Here is a 9,027-nt window from a genome sequence, read left to right on the forward strand (position 1 = left end):
CCATAACTAACACTCTCACTCTCTCTCTCTCTCTCTCTCTCTCTCTCTCTCTCTCTCTCTCTCTCTCTCTCTCTCTCTCTCTGTATTTACTTTTTTCCCCACGTTTTGAACCGTTAGGCTTTATAGCCCTGTGTGGCTTTTCTGTGAATTCTCCTTCAACCGCCAGGGGGCGCTTTAGCAGGAAGTGAATCATTGGAAGTAAAAATTGGAAATCCCATCATCAAAAACGTTGCTAATAATTTAATTAAGGGAAATGTTGAAACATTTCTGACACAACTCAGCTACAAGTAAAATAATATATTTACAAATATATTTTATATCTTCTGTTGGTCATTTTACCATTTTAGATGTTGAATTCAGATAATTCAGGCCAAAAAGTCTATAAAAGTGAGTGGTTGACATTTATTGCAACCTGTTGGATCTGAACTCTAAAACTTTAATCTGTGAACTCATATCTTCATATTTTCTTTAATCTAACAAGTGAACACAGAAACAAAGCGAAAGAAAAATCCCCCTCATATCTGCTGCTGTGAACAAATGTATGACTTGTTAATCCACGAACAGGCAGTGCCCATGTAAAGATGCACATCTGACATTGAAATTCTGGGAATTACAAACATTTGCTAAATGTTTGCTGTGTCAGCCACGTGTAAAGCTGGTAATACTGCCATAAGGCAAACATAAATGTGTAAATATGTACACCAAAACCAATTCACACACACACACACAAAGCTTTGCTGCCCAGACGGGCAAATGTGGGCTATATGTTTTTCTGCTACAGAGAGAGAGTAAAATGCTTCTTAAATTTGAGTCTTTGATCTTCTGTTATTACGGGCGCTTTTTAGTCAAAGCTTGGTATAGAAAGAAAAGGGTGCACAGCAGATGAAGAGAGAGAAAGATGGAGAGTGTTAGCAGGCTTCAAGGTAACATTTAGGTGGCCTAATTAGGACAGATCCGTTGTCACCGGTGCTTTACTCTGATTGATGAATGATTCCTTCTTTGTTAGAGAGATGGAGGGAGACACACAGGGGACAGGGAGTCAAAGTGTGGGAGGAAGTGAAGAGACCTGTGTGTAAAGATAGTAGGAATGAGAGGGAGAGGCAAAGAGGTAGAGAATGAGCAGTTAGATGTGTAGACGTGTTGATGAATTAAACATGAACTCCTTCATTAGTGCCAGACCAAAAAGACACACCTAATACAGACAAGGTGCGCGTTGATGCACTTGCACAAAAATACACACATGGTTGCCGTTTCATGTTTTTCTTTTAACTTGTCAAAAAATGTTCTCAAAGGGATTTCAGTGGGAATACTGCCCATCCCAAGGGACATGTCTATGCACAACTTCATGCACAGCTCCATGAAAAAGGGGAACTTGACAGAACTGTAGCATTAATTCCCGCCTTTTAAGATACATCCTGTGTCAATGCAACAAGATCATCACCTGTTGCTTCTTTATTGGAGAATCAAACAGATGAACGCTGTTAGAATACATTTTCATACAGTAAATATCAATAATTTGTTCGAGAAGTGTTTAAAAAAACAAAAAAACACACAAAAAAACACCGTTTCAATTTTGACCATCTGCCACTTTTTCTCAGGTGACCACCAGATTGTTCAGCTCTATCTCAAGTCCAAGGAGACCGGTCTGGCTTTTGCAAATGCCAGTTTTGTTTTCTACAACTGCAGCGTGCACAAGTCGTAAGTCAACCTCTACTGCTGTTTTTTCAATCACAGTCTGCTGCAGCGTTTTATTACTTTTTTTTCATGTACCTATTTAGGAGCTCCAGAATGAAAACATTGCTCTAGAGGGATTTCAGAACGTAGAATTTCGAGCCAGCCTTTTTCTCTCTCTTTTGACATTTAAAGTTTAGACTCACCTGCAGGCCTATTGTTATAGTTCCACACCCCTAATAGCTATCTTGTTTTTTTCTTTTCTTTTTTTTTTAAATACATAATTACAGTTCTGCACAGACATTTACATTTTTGACTTTTGACTATGTATTTGAACATTTTTGGATGGTATAGTACAGTTACAATGTGAACATTTTTCAAAGATTAGAATTTGGTACTTACCTGAATTTATGGTGGGTGTATTTCTAAGACGTTCATAAATATTCTTACAGGTTAAATGTTGGTTTTAGGGAAACCAAACATTTTGGGATGGATTAGTTCACATTTTGACTTCTACCAAGAAAGAAAACAGAGCAGTCTCAACCATATTGAAATTATGTAGCGCATGTTTAAAAGTTGAATCTTCGATCCCAAATGAAGTAATTATCAATAACTACTAATCTTGCAAAATTTCAGCTAGAATTTCCCACAGTAATTATATAGTTATGACCTCTGTGTGGATAATAGAAAGTCTAAAATATGACAAAAAGTCCAATAAAAATATATTTTTATAAGCACGGAATTTGTGTATTGCATAATTATTCTGCTTTCCCAAATAAAGCTGTCAAATGCCCTTTGAAAATTCAGAAATTACCATGTTCCTCATGACTGCATGCCATCTTTGAAGCTTCTAAGCTTTCTCTCTGTTTTCCAACAAACAACAATTAAAAATACCTTTCCTTTTTTAGGTGTCTGTCTTGTGTCAGCAGTCCCTACAAGTGTCATTGGTGTAAATTTAGGCATGACTGTACCCATGACCCTCGCACTTGTTCCTTCCAGGAGGGCCGAGTCAAGAATCCCGAGGTCAGTTGATCTGAAACTGGAATAGTTTTAAGAAAATGTGTTTGCTTCTCATATATTCTTCAGCTATTTGACATTAGAGAATGCACAAGCTTCTCTGATTCAAGTATTTCTTCTCATTTTGAAATGGAAGACAGTCAGTAATTGTGATGAGGGCAATATTGCTTCTTCTTAATTGTTTAATTTGCTATAGGGTTAAGCCCCCACCAGCAGGCCCTCACATGAAAATGATTTCCCAGATCAATAACTAGATGGACCCTGACATCTTTTGTTCTGTAAAGTTGAGATCATGACCTGCTCTCAAGTTTGTAGGGGTAATAAAAATGTTTTAAAACTGAAATTACCAACAAATGTTATGCCACTCAAGAATGGGTCAGTGTGCACAAGAATACATACTGTAGACCAGGGAAGCAAGAGGATAAGTAAATGAGGTCGGGGTTTAAAAACACTGTCTGTTTTTGAACTGTTGGAACCAGATTTTATTCATGTGTATTTACTATCCTTAAAATGCGTTTTTGTGTGGGTCGTAAATTGACTTCGGTGAAACAAAATGAACGGAAATGTTTTTACATGCGAGAAATCTCTTCATTCTTAGATTTCATGTGCAAAAAGTGTCGTGTTAAAAGGCTTTGCAACACCTCTCAGTCGTAGTACCTCCATCTGGCAAGAGTCTCTTGGCATATCTTGCTTTTGACTGCTCTTCAAAGGGCACTGGAAGCTAATAAAACTGAGTCGTTTCACATGCCCATCCCTATTCCCTGCAACAGCTTACTCTTTGTGAATTATCAATAATATTGGCAGGCAGTTCTATTCCCGCCGAAGCAGAGCCGGCTGTAATTAGGCAGCTCTGCTGCAGAGGACGAGCCGCGCGCTTGGAAGGGGCACGCTAAGCGACTGACCTCCAACCCAGCCACTCCCCATCACATGGGCACATGTGGAGATTTCACTCAGTTACTGCTGTAGCCTTCATGAAAAGATGGGAGGTCAGGGAAGGTTGAGATATATGCCCGAGATTTGAGACTGTGGGTTCAGGATGCAGTTATTTGCAATTCCACTCTGCGCTTTTGTTTCTGTGGCAGCGTTAGCCTGCCTGTACTTTGCCAATTCACTGTGGCTTTCAGGGGAGGGATGTACAGGGACTTAGTGGCCTGTTAATCTTAGCCTGAGGTGAGGTATGATGAAGATCACTAGTGCTCATGTCTGGGTTGGCAGACGGCGTACGATGGGCAGAGACAAGCTCAGCCAGATTGCTTCTTTTGATGAGCAGTCTGCTCTCAATTGTGTTATTCCACCCATTTTCCTTCCCCTTGAGCATTTCAACCTGCACTCTATTTTCTTTTTCCTCCGTGTGGTTTATCTTTTTGAACTGTCTGCTTAGTTTCACCCATGCAAAATTCTTTGCAGGTTTACATTTCTAATTAGCTTACGCACTGGTGGTCAGTATTGACTCAGGTTAATAACGTGTGGATCCTCTCATATTGTGTGCTGGCTAAAAGAAAAGAATAAATAAAGAGGGATTTAAAAAGCAGGTGTCATGCGGGCTTAATGATTTTTAATTTGCTTTTAATTAACCCTTTAATTCCAAGGTGATGTATTTACTGACAGATTTTACATGCTGTTTAGACATGATGCTTCCGACACATGCATAAAAAGCTTAGAAACACACACCCACAAAAGGCAACGCGTCAACTTTGCAATAAAATGAGGTCGCCTCTTTCTGCTGACAGATTTTTTTTTTTTTTTGTCAACTATTACAATTAAGGGATTTGAGGCAGTGATCTCAATAATCCCTTAACTCTATGTTAATAAGTGAGGCCAGCAGAATCTCCCCACTGCTTGAGCTCGATGTTAGTATGCAGGGCAGGGTGGAGTTTAAGCCAGGCCTGGGCGTTTCATCCATGCCAGCAACGATATGGGCACAGGGATCAGACGTTGGCCTGTTTGCCCTCCGTACATCTCAAGGACGTAGAGATTCTGGCTTTCTAACAAAGACTGTTCATGACGCTGAACTGGAATACACTAATGAAGGAACCAGCGGTTACCCTCTGTTTATATGCATTGCCATATGAATCGATGGTTCTCGTTCATCCACTGTACAGAGCGTGTTTGCCGTCTTCCTCAAACTGTAGTCCATATCCATAATACGAGCACAATGTATCACCATAAGAAAGTGATGAAACTGGGTACACTTCCCATTCTCTTTGTCTGATGAAAACCACAGGAGGATATTTCCCTTTCTTCTTTTCCTGTCTACAACACAGCATGTTCATATCCTGAGCTGCTGCCAAGTCTTTCCCTAATATATTCGGCTGGTAGGGAGATGGAAAACACAAAAATATTAATGTCACTGAATTCATTTCGCTATCTCTCAGCCTCGTACCGCACTTTTCATCTCCCTGCATTATTCACTTCCTGACTGTGCGGCGGTGATCAATGTCACGAAGTTTATTTACCAGCAACTTATTGATCAAGTGATCAGGATAATTTTATTAAAGAAGCTAAATGCCAACTGTAATAGCTGTTAGCTGCCAATATTGGATGGGAATGGTGCAGAGAACTGCCTCATTTCAATTCATAGGGAAATCAATGTTATCTTCTGAGCTGAGGGTTGAGGAGTTCGAAGGCAATATGCAAGAAGGAAGCAGTAGCAAAAGAAAGGAAATTTGGAGTTGTTTAGGTAATGAAACTGAAGGATCAACATTCAAGTTTCTGTACTGGCAATCAGTGAATTTAGAATTGATTTTAAGATTATTTTTGGGGAATTTTATAACAGTTTTAAAGTTATTACTGCTTCAACCTATTAATAAGATTTGCCTTTATGCTGCAGACCCTTAATGCCTCGTTTTCAATAAGTGTTACAGCACTGGTCGGTGTGGTTTGGTGCACTATTGGTACCAATCCATTCCTGGGCCAGTTCAGTTGTAGGTCCATAGAGCAAGGCTTCAATACTGTTAGGGTGGAGCTACTAGGATCACACAACAAAGTCTGTTGACTGGGGGACAGAAAATTGTTACTGCTTGCGACAAGCACAAAAAAATATTAGTGTCATGTTCGTCGTTGTACCAACATGACACAACATTGAGTGTGCGGGTTTATCGTTTTTTTTTTTATCCCCGCCTGCCCAGTCAGAGTAAAGCTGGGGGTGGAATTACTTTCCTGAATTCCCGGGACCAAATGATAGTGTACCAAACCACACCGAACCAAACTATACCGCTCAGCTGAAAAGAAACATTAGACCTCTGAAATCCTGTGACTAGCAGAGAAAATTTATGCTGAAACTCTGTGGCAGCAAGAGTGAACAGAGTAAACAGCTGTTTACTCTTTCATTTGAACTCCTAATCATAATCATAATTCTACAACTTTAACATGTTTTGCACTTATTTCTATTTAATAGCCACAAATGTGAGCAAAAAAAGTAAACAATCCTGAAAATGATGATTAATTTGGAAGAAAATGATTTTTAAATGTTAAAGATTTGTGCTTCCACTGAACACTTAAGTTAATTCTTCAGCTGTTGTTGCACTGTTGTTATCTCAACTTTTATTTTGATAGATAAATTGCTTTTTCACAACCGAGCCAAACAATACAAGAAGATTTTTCTAAATGTTTGTTTTCCATTAGAACTGGAATGTTATTTAAGGTTAAAAGTGAAGTAATGGCAATAAGGAGGAGCAGCTGCAGGCAGGGGGAGTTAGCAAAGAGAAAGGAGGCGAGTGTTTTTGCCTTAGGCTACGTTGTAGATATATGATAAATCAGAAACTGGGAAGCTTTAGGTTACCACAGGGTGTTGGTGCGCACATACATGTCTGAAAACTTAAGATTCTTTTCATCTTCACACCTTACGCTGCGCTGCTGTAATTATGGGCCTTTCTCTCTTTTTTTTTGCCATCGCCCACCCTCCCTCTCCCTTTAGCTTCAAACTATGCCAAGGGCTTTTACATTTGCAGCTCCCATTCTGCTTCCTACTCGCTGTCACTTTCCACATCTCCACCCTTCACACCTCCCACCAGTCTCTAATTATCTGATCTAAGTAGGTCCCCAAGAAGAAAAGGAGTCGGGGAAGAGTAGAGCGAATCACGAGATTGGTCACTGAGAAGGGATGAACCTTAGGTGAACTGCACTGGCTGTTTTTTTTCATATATATATGTGTCTATATATTTATACACACACACACAGTGGTGTGAAAAACTGTTTGGCCCCTTCCGGATTTCTCTTTTTTCACGTTTCTCACACTTAATAGATTCCGAACATGGAAAATGACAATGGATCAGGGGAAAAGAGAGCGATAATATGAGAGCAAAAGACAAAACAGAAGGCAACTTTGATTTTGAGTCGCTTCTATGCTGAACTTATGTTGCGTCCTGCTATTTACAGGTACTTTTCTCTTCTTCAGGTAAAGTCCTTGATTACATCTCCCGTCACTAATATTTACAGCTTCAAACCCACTGACGGCTTCACACAAATGCACATTCACAGGACACAGTTTCAGTCTATTTTTTTTTTTTTTTTCAAATCTGGTTCTCTGGTCTTTCTTCAGCAAGATGAAAGTATAAAGAGGTTGAAAGGAAATGAGGATGAGAGGTTTTGTCACCATGTAGCAGACATCTTTTCCCTCACTAGTGTGAAAGGCCATTCAGATAAATAGTTGTGTTTAATTAAATGGATTGAAAGATGAAACTATATACTTCCCAACATTTTCTGTCAGTTCTCCACATTCTCCTAAATAATCCATTAAACAGGTTGTCAAAACTTTTCACAAAGAAAAAAAAACAAACAAAAAAACTCTTGGATGAAAACTCTTTACGGTGTCTCACTTTAAAATTTGAAGTACAGAATGTAAAGCATGTCATTGCCACATGAGAGAAGGTGTTTTCTTTCTTTTTTTTAGTTTTATTTTTCAACTCAATTCTGTAAAACTCACCAAAGATGAGTTAATTTAAAATAAAGTAGGCATCAATTACATTGCAAACGATCCTCCAGGGTTGGAAAAATGTATTTGAGTTAATTTTGAAGTTTGCAGCTTAGAGGTAATTAAAAAGATGAAAGATTAAATATTACATAAAACTAACCATTTAAAAAATGATATCCATAAACTGTAAAGTTATATGGACTTGGCATTTGGTCATGATGCTTTTGCATGAGTAACAGCGTCAATGTGGCGTAAACTGAAGGCAGTCGATCTGTGGGTCTTCTGATTGAAAGCCTTGTTTGCTGTGATAATAGACTTGTGCCTGTTTGTATCATCGGGTCTGACGTCTTTCACCTTCCTCTTGACAATACTCCGTACAATAGGTTGTCAGTGATAAGTCCAGTCTGATACAAATCTGTACATTAATCTATAAGATTTTAATTGTTTTTTATTGAGATGTACAATATTCTTGCCATATAGCGGTGGGATATGAAGTATATTTATGTTAAGTGCTGTCGTCTAAGTAGGCGTCTGAGTAAACCACTGACTCTTTGGGTGTTTGCACTTAAGCATGTGGGGAATAATAATAAAACCGTGCACATTACATCAGCTAAACGTCTACATAAATCTCAACAACAAGGAGCGACATCATAATTTCGAGCCAACTAGGAAGATATACGATCTTTGTTTGTCTAAACCCTTAAAAGTGAATACTGAAAATGCCTGAATGTACATAAAATAACATCTATTGCAGTCCAGGCAATTATTTGCATTATGTACGAGTTATATTGGAGTGATATTGGTGTATTAAGCTAGCAATATAGCTAAATTTACAAGTTTAAGTTTGCAATTGATTGCAAAAATCAATTGTACATTAATCTAACAGCTTAAATTGTTTTATTTATTCTGTTGCAATTGGATCATCTACTGTTTTTATTTCAAAACGCATATTTTACTAAAATGCTTAGATATCATATGTGAAACAAAGTTTGTTTTATGTTTGAAACCAAGTTATTATAACTTGGTCCTACACACATTTATCTTGGCATGTGTGTGTAAAATTCAGTCCCATCATCCCTTCACGGCGCTATCGCCGTAGATCTGTGTCGTATAGATTCCACTCAGGCGCCCCCGTCGAGTCATACTCCAGTGCTTTCCGTGTTTTCATTTCCACAAACCAGATCAGATTTATTGTCCCCATTGTTCATGTCTATTAACTGGAAAAAGATGTGATTAAGAATGGATTGCATCTCTCTTTGCTCTCCCGCTCATTTTCATTCTCCAAATATGACCCTTCGTTCTTAGGAAAATGAGATTTGGAAGAGCAAACACACAGTCACCGCCACCTTCCTCTCCTCCACCGCTGAACTCCCGCCCCCCCCCCCGCTCCCCCATCCCCCGAGTCTCATTCCTCTGCACTACCACTC

General features: G+C 38.9%; 1 protein-coding gene across 2 annotated transcripts in view; it reads left to right on the plus strand.

Annotated features, from left to right (window-relative positions):
- plxna4 (plexin A4) overlaps positions 1-9,027 on the plus strand; it is a 239,317-nt gene that overhangs the window by 178,203 nt on the left and 52,087 nt on the right. For both annotated transcript variants that reach the window (XM_015029533.1, XM_015029532.1), the window contains exons 8-9: positions 1,599-1,698; positions 2,580-2,694. In XM_015029533.1, the coding sequence (XP_014885019.1) occupies positions 1,599-1,698; positions 2,580-2,694 (215 nt within the window). The remainder of the gene's footprint in view (positions 1-1,598; positions 1,699-2,579; positions 2,695-9,027) is intronic.

This window comes from Poecilia latipinna, unplaced genomic scaffold, assembly GCF_001443285.1.
Source record: "Poecilia latipinna isolate Pla-1442-1.1 unplaced genomic scaffold, P_latipinna-1.0 Scaffold156, whole genome shotgun sequence".
Lineage (NCBI taxonomy): Eukaryota > Metazoa > Chordata > Actinopteri > Cyprinodontiformes > Poeciliidae > Poecilia > Poecilia latipinna.